The following is a 16,143-nucleotide window of genomic DNA, read 5'->3' as shown; positions in this document are numbered from 1 at the left end:
TACAGAAATGGGTGTTTAGCTCCTTGTTCTGTATCCAGAGTGGCAGGCACTGCCTCTGACTCCTTCTGAGCTTCAAGATCAAATGAGGACAGAGACTGTGTTCAAAGCACAAGTTGGCCTCCCCTTCTGTAAATCTGAGCTCTAAATCTGAGCTCAATACTTGACCTTGAGTAGCAGCTGGTCAGATTTAGTGGAACAGTATGTGGAAAGCACACCACAGTGTTTCTGGGGATAAGAAATGAGTGAGTTTAATGTGAGGGGTAAGAAAACTTCCAGTTTTAATGGAAGCAGACGGAAGTATCCTAAGAGAAGTATTACCAGTGTCCTGTGGGCATGGAAAGGAGGGAAAGCTCAAGAGGAAGCAGGAAAGGCTTCATGGAATGAGTTACTTCATCTGGGATCCTCTCATCCTTCACGCTTGCACCTTCCTTCGATACACTTTTGTGGAGTGCCCACAGTGTGGCACAGCATGGCGCTGGGAATGCCGTGGGGAGTAGAGCCAGGTATGTTGCTGGCTTCTTTGGAGCTCAGCCAAAGGCCCTAGGAGTCGGTGGCCCCAGCTTTCTACTTGTTCTTTTGTGTCACCTAGTCCCTATGTGGCTACTTCTACTTTGTGTGTGTGGCTTTGTATGAGGCATGTCTTAGAGCGGTGGGGAAGGGACTTCAGTCAGTCACAGGTCGCTTCCCTTCTGAAGGGACCACACATCTATCCGTCCTTTAGACAACATAGAGACACATGTAAAACTGACTCACGATAAGTGGTATATTCATGGAGGGAGGGAGCGTCAGGTAAAATTGTACTCAGTTGTCTGGACGGGAGGGAGATGGCGGCCGAGGGGTGTCAGAGGAGGACTCGTGGGGAGGTGCGCTTCACACACACGGTGGAAATTGCTCACCTGGTGGAAGGGCTAAGAGCATGTGGGGTTCCAAAGGCAAGACAGAAGAGCACAGAGCGAGGGACTTGTTCCTGGAGATCTGTTGTCACTGAGAGATTGAGAGGGAGAAGGACCAGGAGAGGGTTGTCCAAGGGGCTGGCTTTCAAATGGAGAAGGAGATGGACAGTGGTCTCGAATTCCAGGGAGAGGCTGATGAGATCGTACCCTAAGAAGCCAGGAGCCCTGGCAGCCCTGAGGAAAACTGCTGGTTGTGGACTCTTTCGTGAGTGGGAAGTGAATGTTTGTTGCACGGGATTCGTTTTCCGTCATCTATTTCTGTTAATGATCTAGCTGTGGCTTTTTGTCCTTGGCTGCCTCACAGATTACAGCCCAGTGGACAGACCTTGAGGGCCAGCGCACAGGACCTTTTATCTGCAGGAACATCTGCCCCGTAGATAGTAGTTGGTGAGGAGGCCATTCCGGGTTGAAATAATTATCTCTAGATGCGTACTTGAGCCCATCCATTTTTTTGGGAATAAGCCCACGTGCATGAGTTTGGTTGAGAAACCATTCGGCGCTTGTACGCTTTCGATAGGACTGAGCAGGTGGGGCCATACAGAGCCGAGAAGCCAAGCAGGCCCTGACACCCTGCTGTGGGCTGCCTCCATCCAGCTGTGCTGTGTGTCCCTTCCCACTGTGGTGATGCCAAACATCTGGTCGACCTTTCTCCTTTCAGACATGGGCTGCTGTTGGCCAAGGCTGAGCGGCATCTTTCTTCCTATCACTCACCCTCACAGACTTAGGGTCCTGCTATAGTCTACCAGGGATTCTAGAATCTTCCCTGGAGGCAGAGGGAGGGAACGTGCAGAATTCCTGTCTTACCTGAAGCTCTAGGACTTGGTTAGGTATCCAGGTGAAAAAATTACCAAGGATCGGCCTGCCAGGACAGGGGTGCTTAGTTGGCTAAGGGCGCTGTAGGATTCTGTTCACCTCTTTAACTGTGTTCTCTTCCTCTCCCCACCTAGCAACTTAGTGAATTTTTATTTGTATTAGTTTTGTTCTACCTACAGCCTTTTTTCCTTCACACTCCCAGTGTATTTTTGTTTACATTTACATTTTCTCTTTATGTATTAGAAGTTAGCGCAAATGTCCAACTTTATAGCAAAACCAGATTACTCAAGAATTGTTTTTCCTTTTTTTTAAATGTTTACTTTGGCTTTGAGCATATCATTGGGCAATTTCGAAAACTCCTCTTTTTAGCAAAGCATTGGACTTTTTGGGGAGCTGGAAGGCAGAAGGACTTCAGTTGCAGGATTGATTTGCTGGTTTCCATGGAAAGCAACCCAAACTTCATTTATTGACCATCAGCATCACCTTTTTCTGGTCCAGCACTCGCGGGATCTAGGGTCCCCAATTTCAGTATAAGTGTGCCTTGAGACCCTGCTCCCATTGTTTGCTTTCTGGATGTCTCTTGTATGAATTTGAGTAATTTTTTTGGTGAGTGTAAATGAATTCTTAATAGTATAAATTTGATTTTAAACATACAGAAATGATAAACTTTGTGTTTGGTACCATTCGAGTGAAAGGCAGAAGCAAGATATTTCAATGCCTTTTTATCTGACCTATACCCATTGCTTATCTGCCTACACTTTTTCCACAGCCATGAATTGAACATTATTCAAGACATTGTGCAAAAAGATCTTGCCTGTTTTGTATTTTGGCTTTTTGGTAGACTTGTTACCCACCAATGGGTCCTTAGTTCAGATTTCACAAGGGTCATGGGAGGTTAAGTAAATTGTGAACAGTGATAAGATTTACTTGGCGTTTGAAGAGTGAAACTTTATATCAGGCTAAACTTGGAGATGTTATGTTTTTATAGATTCCTTATATTTATATAATAGCTCTGTGCTCAGAATAGTTATTTCCAACAGATCATTGAGAAATCAGCGAACACAAGTAAGAGGACCAAAGCACAGAGACTGGGAAATCATCAGGATTTTCAAGACCTTGGCGGCTCGGGCTGCAGGCTCCTCTCTCTGCTTTGGCCTTACCTCTCGGGGAGTTCCTTTCTCTCCCTCCGCTTTCCCTCTCCCTGTCCCTCTGTGTCACCCGTCTGAGCCCAAATTGGAAGAATGAGAAGAGACAGAGATCGGGTTCATCTATTAAACTTTGTCTAAACTAGCATACTTGTAATGCACGGCCATCCATTTTCAGTTTCAGAGGATATTAATTAATGGGGAGTTAGATTAGCGAATTGATTTGTTGGGACGATTTAACTGTCCGGTTTATCAAACATCTACCGCATGGACAGGTCCTGTGTATGGTGAGTGTCTTCTTCTGTAAGTTTTCTTTAATGCTCACAGCAACTCTGCAAATGTAGGCATGCCAGCTCCGATTTACAGTTGAGGAAATCAAGACTCAGGTATAGTAATATGTCCAAAATCACATAACTGGTTAAGTGACATACCCAGGATTCTGATCTAGGATAGATGGTCTTTAAGCCTGGTGCTCTTCTCCATTATGCCCTGTTACTTCTCTTGGATGGAATGTGGTTTAAAATGGCTGACAAGATAAAATTGTAATAAAGTAGCAGCAGCCAGATGGTCTCTAGATAGTAAGTTTAATAGCTATTTAACATGTACCACTCCTGTTGAGTCATACTGTACATACAGAGGACAGAAGCCGATACACTGATGAGTGAATTTTCAGAGTGACTACACTTATGTCACCAGAACCTGTGTCAGGACACAGAACATTGCCAGCACCCCGGAAGCCCTCATTATCCCCATTTATTCACTACCCACTCGCAAGATAATCATTATCTTGACATCTAACACCAAAAGCTGGTTTTGCCAGTTTTTGAACATTATATACATGGATTCATCCAGCGTGGACCCTTTTTGTCTGGCTTCTTGTGCTCTTTGGTGTATTCGTGAGATTCAGCCATGCTGTTGCTTGCAGCTGTTGTCCGTTCTTTCTCACTGCTGTGTAGTATTCCAGTGTGTCAGCACACCATGGTTTACTTACCCGTCCAGCCGATAATGGACGTTTGGACCGCTTCCAGTTTGGGGCTGTTATCAATAGTGCTGCTGTGAACATTCGCATATAAATATTTATGTGTTTTAAAGAAAATGCATCCTTCCCATCTTTTAGCCTCACTTTAATGTGGTCTGCAATATGTGTTCTCTTTGGGATTATTAAACTATGATTATAGGTTGTTTTCTACAATCTTTTGGAAAGCTAGAGAAAATCATCCTGTTAAAATGAAACCCAGTTTTTCCCCCCCATTATCCCAGTCCAGAGAGTGGAATGCTTAAGAGCATCCCTTTGAGATTAGACAGACCCGAGTTCAAATCCTGGGCTTGTCTTTTAGTAGCTGTGTGACCTTGGGCATCAGTAACAGTGTTATTGTGTCTAATTATTTTTATTTGTTGCCAGTGACAGTACTAGTAACGGGATATTCATTGAAGGTTTACTCTTTCAAGGCACTGCATTTGGTATGTGTTTCTCACTTCTTAATAATGAGATAATATGCCATTCTTTTTTTGTTTTTAACTGGTGAAGAAACGTGCCAAAAGGCACACGCGCACAGTACATAAGAAAGCTGGGAATTTATACCTAGTCAGCGTGATGTGGAGCCTGCGTTGTCGAAGCTGCCTGAGCCTTCTTCGTAGACTGTAGTGGATAATAACCCTACCTCCAGTGTCACCATGAGGAGTAAGGGATGGGCAGAAGCCTGTGTACAGCATTGAGGGTGGATATACAATACAATACAATACAGAGAACAGATTCCTTTCACAGCGTATCTGTAATGCTTCTGCTGTGTACTTTTACTCACAGTGCTGGGGGCCCAGGGTGTGGCATCACTCACTGCTCTTCTCCTGGGTGTCATTATGAAGAGACACTTAGTTATTTGTGGAGCCATCGCCACCTACTGGTTGGTCTCACCTCACCTGGGGCCAGCTTATCTTTGATATTGGCTTGTGTTCTGTCTCCCTGTTTTTTTCCTCCGTTCCCATGTTCTAAATATAAAATTATGTGTCTTTTTTTTTTTTTTTGTAAAAATACATTTTTTGAGGGATGAAAACTGATGAGAAAATGAGTTTGGTATTTTCCCAAGAGCGTCACAGTTTGGCATTTGCACAGCAGCAAGTTTGCAGCTAATTCGTTGGGGTTTGGAGGTCCCGCAGTAGTGGGGCGGGGCTGGGCAGAGTCGAAACAGTCACGTTTCTGCGCTTGTGCAGATTGCTCTGGTGGGCCATCCTTCGTAAACCTTCGTTTAGGGTAGGGGCACTTGTCCAGTGCCGTTGAGTACCAGATGGTGTCACTGTCTCCTGATCCAAGACTGAATTTTAGGATCGCCTTGGGGCCAGACAAGTCAAGAGTTTGTCAGTGAAAAGCCTTTGCTGTTTGGGAGAAATTCCTGTTTTAACTCACTCTCTTAACCTGTCTCCTCATGGCCGTGGCCATCCTCCCGCCTGGGAACTGTGGTTGCTGAGGCAAATGCCTGGGGACTCAGGGAGGAGAGCCTTTCTTTTCCCTTCGGGCTGACCCAGGCCTGCAATCTCAATGGATTGTCAGAGGATTGCTGGAATCTCTTACAGACAGCCTTATTTTCAAAAGAATTCGATTATTAGTGTTTCTAGGTTCAATTAGATTTTAAATATTTAGGTAAACATGAAACTTAGAATAACCTCTAAAGCTGATTTTTAAATCTCATAGGATGAGGTTTTAAATTTTACCATTTTTATGTGCAAATATGCTGATAAACAATGGAGCTAAAATAATTTGATGGGCAACCCAGATGCAGTGCATGTTTATTAGCCCAGTTGTGAAATGTTTCTGTAGGGATGGTTATCCACTGCCGGAAAGCAATCAACACAAAACACTCTGACTAGGCATAGAGCTGGGCCCAGAGTGAACCTTTGAAATGGGAAAAAAAAAGAACAAGGACCCCAAATCCATCCATGAGGATGGGGTTTCTTTATCTCTGGGAGAGGAGTTTAGTATTAACATCACTTGTTGATTCGCAGAACTTAAAAGCAGAATTCTAACAGGTGGCGTTTTCATTGTGTACTTTAAGTATCTGTCTAAAATGCAATTCTGTGTCATTATTCAGCTGCTTAATATCTTTCAGTGGGTCCCCTCCACCTCAGATAGGCCCCGGCCATCAGGCCTGTCTGTTTTCTTGCTCCGCCCTTACAGCCTAGCTGGAGCCAGCCATTCAGAACTCTGCATAGCACTTTCAGCACTTTGAAGGTGTGATAGACCTTTTTACACTTTCCAGAAGGTTCTTCATGTTTGTAGCACAAATGGGGCTCAGGACCATTGAATGTTACCAGTGAGAAGGCGTGTGGGTCATGTAGTTGAACTCTTAACGTTTTTGAAGGAACCAGGTACTAGGGAGGTGGAGGGTTGTGTACAGGTTTCCCAGACTGTTAACTGTAAAACACGATGGTGTTGGGCACATAGTTGGGCTGACAGTAGCTTCGGCTGACAGAGTTCTCACAGGCGTGCAGGGATTAGACAGTGTATCGGCCAGTTTCAACCAGTTCTTAAAACCACACTCAGCCAATGGGAGACCTGGTGGCCAGGAGGGTTTTTCAGCTTTGTCCAAATTTCAAGACAGTTTTCTTTCTCTTACACTGAGTCAACACTTGTTTTTGTTCATTGACGTAATACTTAAAAAAAAAAATTGCTTTATGAATCAGTCACTTGACCAGGGGAGTGACGATAAGAATGTCTTCATGTTTATTTCTGGAAGAATGTTTCTTGTCGTAATAATAATAACCATGTACAGAGTGCTTTTACTTCCAGACATTTCTGTTCATCTTTCCAGTCAGGCTCCTGGATTACAGTGAGGACACGGCCACCCCCCATCTCCACATTCAGTGCTTTACCTGCTGCTGGGGGCGCCGCGCAGCTCAGGGGCTCCCTCTACTGGTGGTTAAGTGCGGCTTCGTTACCTCGTTTAAGTACTGTTTATCGACCCAGACCAAGGGGTCTGAGGAATGTGAACATAAACCAGTCGTGGCCTTTGCAGAGAAGAGATGATAAGATTTACATACATGTTGCTGTAATGCAAGGTGCAGCTCCACTCGTGATACTAGGAAACTGAGCAGACAATGCCGTCGATGTTCGGAGGTCAGAGAGCTTAATTGCAGCTGGGGAGTTAGGGAAGGCCTCGTGGAGGATGGGATGTGTTTCTGGATGTGAAGGGGTGAGTGAGACTTGGCTTTGTGGCTCCCAGGGTGGGTGGGAAGAGGATCAGCACCCCGGCTGGAGGGAACGGTGCTGCCGGGGTGCTGATGGGGAGAGCAGGGAGGGGCGCAGACCCGGGAGGCAGCGAGTGCGCTTTTCCGATCAGTCGGAGGATGGGACCTGGGAGGCGGAGAGTTCCATTAGGGTCAGGGTGGCGTTTCCCAGGCCTGCTGCTGACGAGGAAGATGGTTGGCAGAGGGACGACAGGCCAAGAAGACGGTCATTTACATTTAGGTGGTTACTGCCACACGTTGGTCATCGCTCTGGGGTGGATGGTTCCTGAGAAGTGACCAGAACCAGCTCCCAGATCCTTCTCTGGCCGCCACCTCTCCCATGTGCACACACAGAGTGTCAGAGGCTACTCTCGGTCAGTTCACACCCTCCTCACTAAATGACCTTTCCCGGACCTCAGTGTGGTCTAAAGCATGAGGCATACAAGGAAAGATTCCTTCAGCCTAGTCCACGGGCGGCTTAACGTCCATGCACTTGACTCAGGCCAAGGGGCTTCCATGCCCCCCCTGCCCAACCCCAGCTGTGAAGAAGGGCAGACTGGTGAGAAAGAAGGAGGAAATGTTCGTGCCTTTATTTACAACAGAACTCCAGCCACTCTGGTGTCTGCTCCTCTCCAAAAGGCGACAGACTGTGACCCGTCTGATGGCACTGGGAGGAAAGGCTTCCCAGACACTGAATCTAAAGAGACATCAGAAACAAAGACAAAACCAAGCTGGAACTTAGTTCCTAGCCTCAGACCTGAAGACTTTCATTCTGCACACTGAAAGCTCAACCCAGGGCCCATGGCGTGTCTGTCCCCCGGCGCTGACCTCCAGGAAGGACTGAGTGGGGGCGGACATCTGCGTCGCTTCTGCTTGTGGGGATAGTGGAAGTGGAGGGGCAGAGGGTGCGGGCTGGAGGGAAGAAGGCGGGCGAAGCGAGGGGCCATGGAGGTCACAGCGGTAAGACACAGGCAAGAGTTGCCCAGGCTGTGAGCACTGCCTTGGCCGTCTGGCCATCCCCACTGAGGTGTCCAGCAGACATCTCAGACTCAGCCTGCCCCTAAGGGACCTCCTGATCTTCTCTCGCATCTGCTCTGCGCACAGCCTCCCCATCTCGGCAGCACTAACCTTCTAGTTGCTCAGGCCAGGACCTTAGAGGCATCCTTGATTCCTCTGTGTCTTTCCCACCTCATCTCCTCTGAGGTAAGAAAACCTCTGAGGCGTTACCTTTGAAGCACGTCCTGACGGGTGTGCTGCAGCCATCCGGTCTGAACCATCTCTCACCTGTGTCGCTGTGCTAGCTGCCTCCCTGGTCCTTCCAGCCCACTTCAGTCCATGCTAAACTCAGCTAGAGTGATCTCTTAAAAACACGAGTCAGGTCTCGTTACTTTTCTGTTCAGAACCTTGAATGGCTCCCTGTTGTCCCCCACGGTAAAGGCCAGAGTCCTTACAATGGCCTTAGGTTCCCACGTCATTGGGCACCCCATCTTCCACTCCACCACCCAGCAGTTACTTCTGTGTCCTCTCTTCCCTCCAGCCACACTGGCTCCTTTGCTATTCCTTATAGCCATCAGGCTCACTCCTGCCTCATGGCCTTTGCAGGAGTGGGCTGTTCTCTCTGTCTAGAATGCTCTTTTCCCGCAAGTCCACAGGCCCCCTCCCCAGCTGTAATACTGACCTTAGGAGGCAGTGATCTGCTTTGATTTAGTGTCATGGAGATTACCCGTGGTTCGGGGCCAAGAAATACATCCTTTTATGGAAGCGTATAGGCCTCCGTGTCTACTGATTAACTAGAATGAAACTGCTGTTGGCTCTTAAAAGCAGTTGGGACTGCAGAGAGATGTGTACAGTACATTTCAGATTTCAACCAAGGGCCAGCATATTAAAGTCAAGCCAGCTGTGATGGGGTCGCTGAGCCAACGTATGCGAGGTTTGTAATTCTCCATTTGGTGAAGGTCGAAGGCATTCTCGTTTGAAAGATCAATGCAGGTAGCATTTAAGGAATGTTTGGTGTAATATGTTACATGTGTACTATCACTTGGTAATTTTCAGCCTTGATTATATAGTTATACCTAAAATATTTAAACGAATGACACAGCTACCATTTTATTTTAGTTCACTTATTTATTCTTCGGATGTTTATCTTAACTTTTACATTAATTTTTGAAAGATTTTTTTACCAAAATATTAACCATCATAATTTGATAGATAGAACATAGGTTTTGAGATCAGAGGACATTCATTTTCATTCAGTTTAGTTCGATCTTTACACTACTGGCAGTATTAGCTTAGAAGAGTTACTTTTGTTCCTCTGTGTTTTTGACTATAAAGTGAAAATTCTAGTTTTTCTGCTCTTAGGGTTATTGCTAGAATCAGATCAAATGCCCGCAGATACTGCGTCTAAAGCACTGGCTCATTGTTGGCTGTCACTTGGGACAGCATTTACTATTGGACGTATTAGCATTTGGCAGTGTTTTGGGGCAGTTCAGAGATTCAGAAAAACATCATTAATGACTTTGAAACCAAAACTCCTGCTTGTGGCTGATGGCCACTGCACTTGTTTTATTTTTGTTGTTATTTGTATACATCTTTATTATTTCCCAGTGACCCCACCACCACCACGCCAGAGTCCATGGAGAGCACACCCCTGTGTTCTCGCCTTCGTTCACCCCTGCCCTGTGTGTAAACACACACGAGTTTGCACGTATCTGTTTGATTTTGTGGGCAGAAATAAAGATGAAAACTGTCTTCCATCTTGGAGCTTGTTCATGGAAGATCTCTTCACTGTTCTGTTGAGTACAGATTTGATTTGGTTCACCATTTAATTCAGCTTCTGTCATGTGCCAAGTACTTTGCTGGACTAGGGTTTTAAACTGGAAAAGAGGTGGTTTTAGCTCCTGTCAGGAATAGGCAGAATCCTGTGGTTACCCCGTGTTAGGACGCTTTCATGACAAATGTACACTTGCACTGCTGCTGGGGCACCGAGGGACGGATGTGGCTGTTCTCTAGACTTCCGGAGCTGGGGCGAAGGGGCAGTGCTGGGCATGAGTCTGTTCACATGGGGATCACTGGTCTGTCTGACACCAGATCTCCAGCAGACGTCTGGCCAGAGAATTAGTCAGCCTGCCCTCTGGACTTTCTAGGGAAGGACCAATGTCAAGTACTCTGTGCATGTAGTCAAGCCCTGCATCATCTGATTTTTAGTTTGGAAAATAAAGTCATCATACAGGGGTAGGGAAGCATCAAATGGCGCATCAATTATGAAATATTTGCCAGGTTTGCTTGGGGGGCAGGGTTGCAGCCTTGGGGTCAGGACCAAGAGATGTGCTTTGGGGTCTGTGGCAGTTGGATACCTGCCAGATGAACCCATGGCAGAGGTTCCAGCCTGACGCTCAGCCAGACATGTTCCTCCCGGCTCTAGCCCCCAATGAGTGTTTATTTTCTCTTATCTCATTAAATGTAACATATGTTCGCAGAGCACCCACTGTGTGTGGGCTTAACGCTTGTCTTTAGATGTGGTGGTGAGAAGTGTCCTGTGTGACCTGAAACGCAAAGTGATGGGTAGTGACCAGAGCCAGGCTATGGGACGCTTCGCGGTAGTCACAGGCAGCAGGGAAGAAGGTGGGCATTCTTCTCTCTCCTGGGTCCCCCAGTTCCTTTCGCAGAGCTTCAGAAGAGCTGTCAGTGAAGCGGTGAAGCGGACCAAGGGGGACGGCGCGTTTGGCGTGTGTGCTGCGCACAGCTACGCTGGCCTCTGCGTTTATGCGCGACGTCTTAGCAGGACAGACCACTAATGAGTCTCGTCTTTCTGTTTCAGACAGTCCGTTCGAGGATCCCGACCTTAAGGACGCATATCTCATTCCAAGAAACATCATGGCTGAGCCAGACTATATAGAAGACGACAATCCTGAGCTAATTAGGCCCCAGAAACTTGTCAACCCCGTGAAAACGTCCCGCAACCATCAGGATCTTCACAGAGAACTTCTTATGAATCAGAAAAGGTAAGGCGGCTTCTTGAGCCAAGTTTTCCTTCGGAGGTTTCTAAGGTAACTAGGTTTAATTTGAATTATGTTTGTGTCTTGAACATGTTTGAGACTTTCTAGTTCCTTCTAGCATCCCTGAGCCAGGACAACCCTGTCCCATTCTCTGTCTCCTTCTCAAGCGGGCACATTTTAAAATTTGGATGGAAGGGGCCGGATAGAAGGGAATGTTCTAAGCCAAAGAGAAATACATTATTTCTTAGATTTGTAAAAATTCTGAATTTTCCCCTTGCATCTGGTAACATGTGGGAGTCAGATATAAACATTGCCCACTTTAGTATTTGTCGAGTGGTAGGAAAAAATCTAGACTTCACAATAGTTAAGATCACTTTTTCTTGTATTTTTCTCAGTTTTTAAGTAACGTTTTAAATCATCCCTATCATCATTTGTATTATTATTGTTTCAGAGAGGAACAAAACATTGACCTTCTATTTTCTTTGTAAACCATTTATTAGTCATAAACAATTTTAGATGTTAGGTTGGCATCCTCTGCTATTTAAGTGATGTTAACCAGGTCCAATAGACGGAGAACAGAGGGCACAAAGTTGCTGTATTTATTAGGACACAAGCTTCCTGTCTTTATATCTATTAAGCTTCATTTAGAACTATTTTCAGATCTTCAGAATGCAGCCATTGATCTGAATTATGAAGCTGTCTTGGTCACTCATCTACCTACTCTTTGCTAAGCCCTGGTAGCTACCCATCAAACTGGAAGATGCGCAGACCAAGTTAAGCATTAGGGTCATGTCCTAGAGCAGCGGTCTCCAGCCTTTTTGGCACCAGGGACCAGTGTTCCTCTGAGAATCTAATGCCCAATGATCTGAGGTGCAGCTGGGGCGGCGATGCTAGCGCTGGGGAGTGGCTGCAAATACAGATGAAGCTTCGCAATCTCATCCACTACTCACCTCTTGGTGTGCAGCCCAGTTTCTAACAGGCCCTGAACCGGTATTGGTCCATGGCCCAGGGATTGGGGACCCCTGTTTTAGAGGGAAGGCCTAATTAAAAGTGATTTTTAAAAAAATAAGGAATGTGGGGGCATTTTTAGAGCAGTTCTCCTTCCCGACTATACATCTGCCAGAACTTGTAACTCCTGTCCCAGGAACTCTTTGTAAGCACATCCTCCCTTGAGGCTGTGGGGATGTGACTCCCTCCCTCTTGGCCCCAGGACACACCAGTGTGCTGCTGGATTAATGCTTATGAAGTGAATGCATGTTCGGTCCTTTCTGAATAAGTGCTTAGTTTCTACTGGTCTTTGTCACATAAAAGAAAAAAAAAATATATGGATTTAGTGTCATCACACCCAAAGTAAAACGGGACTCCTTAATTTCCTAAATAAGCCACAGAATTTGGAGGCAATCCTGCCTGAGAAACCATGTCTGCATTTTGGTAGAAAGACCGAAAGTTTAATATGTTCCAAAACAGACTTAGCTCTACATGGTTTTCTAAACTAAATGGTTTTCTGATTCTCTTTGCCTCTTGGACCTCAGTTTTCTTACCTGTGAAGTGGAAATATGGGACTGAGTTATCTCTTAAGAAACATTCTAGCTGAAACTGTATTTTGTTTTGTTTTGTTTTGTTTTTTCTATTATATATATGAAAAGGCTCCCAAGTCAAGGGAGTAGGCCAAGGTAACACCGAAATTGGCAGATAACTGTTTTCTGAATTATAGGCTACAAGTTATTCTGCAAAAATTTAATAGCCTAGGTCATATTTCTTAAAAATATATAGGTTTGCGCAATTGAATATTTCCAAATATTCTATAATAGACACTTTCTGTGAAAATAGACCACCCTTCTCTCTGTCTAGCTCTGGACCATGCCTTCTTTATACAGTCGCCCTTAGCCAGGCCCAGATCAGCTAGTTCAGGAGGATGCTGGCATTCCCGCAGGTCCCGCGGGGCAGGAAGGGTGTGGGCTTCAAGGTCAGAGAGAAATGGCTTTATGCTCTTGGAAAGGTCCCCCTTCTTGAGACTTGTTTCTTCATATATAAAGTAGGAAATAAAAATATCTTTCTTATAAAAATTAAAGTAAATAATAACATGTATAAATATCTATTAAAATGCCTGGAATACAGTGCCATCTATCACTCCTTTCACTCCCCATGTAATTTCATCTGGAAATTCCTATTTCTTTCCACCCTTTTTCTCTGGAAGTTTCTGATCTGGCTTTAATGAGGAAATACATTTTTTTAAAAAGTAAGAAAGAAAAGGTAGGTTCTAAAACCTAATGAATATATGTATTTCATCCCATATCTTTAGTTTGTTTAAGGTAAAATCTTAGTTTGGTTAAGTCTTCTTATTAGAAATACAACTGGTTTTAGAGTGAACACTTCTCTTTTATTTATCTTCTATAACATATACTTTTAGAAATAGTGGGGTTTTATTTCTAAATTTTAATGCCAAATAGGAAGTATTACAATAATATATATGTTTGGTTAAAGAGTAATCACACTTAATTACTGGTTTTTACCATAATGAAAGTCTTAATTATTTTCCTGTAATTTCCCGTATTTTATTTTATTCAGTGATCTTTCTGGTAACCCAGTGCATGTTATCTTGAGGTTACTCTAATTCGACATGTGAATAAGATAAAAATCAGGGTCACTGGCTAAGGACTCTTCTTGAGATCTCAAAATAGTTTTTTGGAGTAAAAAGCATGGAAATAAACATAGAATTAAAGGCAGTTTAAAGGCAGAGATGAATCCAATACAGTCATAATAAAAATGAGGAAAAGGATAGGGACGTGAGAGGGAGACAGAAATGAGATCCACACAAAACGAACTTTCCACGGAGCCCTGCACCGTTTCCCTGCATGACCGCAAATATGGCTCAAAGCCCTGTGAGCAGTTAGTCCAAAGAGTTTTTCAAGGTCCTTTTTGGAGATCATAAGATAAAAGCAAGAAGTCACTGCTTACGCGAACAAATACTCTACTCATAGGTATTCTGAACTCTCAAATATGTAATTTTGCTCCTCTATTTGCCATCTTTTGGACCCAGCTAAATTTCGGGTTAAAAGTCTTTACCTTTTGTTCTGGTCACAGTTTGCCACTAGGACTGATATGAAGACCTTTTTCAGGTTCTCATTTTCGATAGGTATTTCCAATGGCATAAAAAGGCAGATTTCAAGAGGCAAGTTTTTTTTTTTTATGGTTTTTTTTCTTGTTTTTTGTTTTCTTACTTCGAAAGATCAATGTTTAAGTGGTCTTAAAAAGTAAAAGTGTTTTTAACATAATTTACAGAGATTCTAACTTCTTTACAGAGAGTACTCTTTGAGAGCAAATATAGAATATTCAGGTATTCAAACGCATTCCTAAAACTGGCTCTTTGGCTTGTACATTTCAGTCAATGGTTTCTAGTTCCCTGAGTTTTTAGTTGATCTTCATTTGGCCTACTTTGCTGGACAAATATTTTCTCAATAAATAATGGTTGCTGTAGAACATGGAAAAACATGGGAAATTGTGATAGATGTATTTGCATTTGAATCCACTCAGGTAGAAATGGTTCAGGCAAAAATGTAGACAACATAGGCCAGACCGGAAAATTCCAAGGTTGGAGATAAAGGGCTTGAAATCCAAATGCACCCTTACTCTCCACGCGAAGAAACGAAGTAGGCCAGATGTTCGGCTCTGTGCCAGGGGAGCATGTTCTGTCAGGATCTGAGCCAGCCTCGCCTCTGGCTCAGCTCTCCCAGGTGAGGGGGCGGTTTCACTTTTATAGGTTCAAGTACGTCTGAAATGGAGGTGGAGGCAGAGTGATGCGGACCCTTCCAGTCCACCCAGAGGTGTATTCAGTGGATTATGTGAAAGGTGAAATGTACCTTTAGAAGTCGTCTGTACATTTCATCACTGGTGGTAGAAATATAAAGTCTTGCATCTTATTTGGAGGGCAGTTGGCAGTACACACATCAAATACAAAATGTACAGAGGCTTAGCCAGCAATTCTGTGAATGTAGCCAACAAACATTTTTATGAGTGCAATTATGAATGTATAAGGAAGTTCACTGCCACATTACTTTTATTAGGGAACAATTGGAAGTGACCTGAATGCCTATCAGAGCGGGAGTGGCAAGGTCACGGCGCTTTCGTGCTGTGCCGCCTAGTGCAGATAGTAAGAATGAGAAAGAGCGTTTGTTGAAGACACAGACAGTGTGGAGAAGTCTAGACAACACCCTAGTCCCAGCGGGCAGGGCCTCTACCTCGTTTAGCTTTCAGGGCCACCGGTCACATAGGATACAATATAAGTGGTGCTCCTAAGCTCTGTTTACCAGGGAGAGTTTTGGTGTGCTTTCACTTTTTTACACGTATGTACATGTTACCTAACCTAGTTTTTTTTTTTTTTTTTTTTGCGGGGAGCACTTCTTAATTTAAAAAGCTGGCTTGGCCCACTATCATAGTCACAGCAAGGAGGCCTAGGGTCAGCTGTTTGTCTTGAGTAGTACAAAGCCATCAGGACTTGAGCACCTGTCAGTCCTAAAGAGATTGAGAGTACTCGTTAATTATACATATCAACTATTAAAGAAAATCAACCGTTGTCATGCATAGAACAGTATTGTAGTTTTGATGAAATTCGGGGACGCTCATTTCCGTCTGTCTGTGCTCTCTGCAGTCTGACCCAGTTTTAGACTCAGAATCATACAGGCAGTGCTCGTGTGATTTTCCGTTCAGCCCAGAAAGTTAAGTGATCCACTACAATAAAATATTAACCAAATGTGTATGACTTCTCTACTGTTATAAGTGAAGAACATTTATCATGTAAGCACCATTTCCTGAGCTTTCTGTTACTAAATATTTTATCTTACTGCTATCATTGTGTAAAATCTTTGAATAGAAAATGAATACTGTACATTAGTTAAACCCATTCATATGTCACGATAGAATGTCAGCTTAGTGTGTCATGTATCAAAGTTTGTTCAGTAGCTTTTGTAGAATCCTGAAGAATTTAATAACAGTTGAGGTTAATTTTGCCAGAAAAATAGG

At 44.2% G+C, this 16,143-nt stretch overlaps 1 protein-coding gene across 3 annotated transcripts in view; it reads left to right on the top strand.

Moving 5' to 3' along the window:
• FAM107B (family with sequence similarity 107 member B) overlaps positions 1-16,143 on the top strand; it is a 190,666-nt gene that overhangs the window by 169,631 nt on the left and 4,892 nt on the right. The window contains exons 1-2 of one of the 3 annotated variants that reach the window (XM_015585668.2): positions 8,927-9,059; positions 10,947-11,130. In XM_015585668.2, the coding sequence (XP_015441154.1) occupies positions 9,032-9,059; positions 10,947-11,130 (212 nt within the window). In that variant the 5' untranslated portion in view covers positions 8,927-9,031. Of the gene's footprint in view, positions 1-8,926; positions 9,060-9,097; positions 9,119-10,946; positions 11,131-16,143 lie in introns of those variants that run through there. The other 2 variants (XM_025043465.1, XM_006906973.2) reach the window with 2 other exon arrangements.

Source organism: Pteropus alecto, unplaced genomic scaffold, assembly GCF_000325575.1.
Source record: "Pteropus alecto unplaced genomic scaffold, ASM32557v1 scaffold11, whole genome shotgun sequence".
Taxonomy (NCBI): Eukaryota; Metazoa; Chordata; class Mammalia; order Chiroptera; family Pteropodidae; genus Pteropus; species Pteropus alecto.
This window is presented reverse-complemented; position numbering and strand designations above follow the sequence as displayed.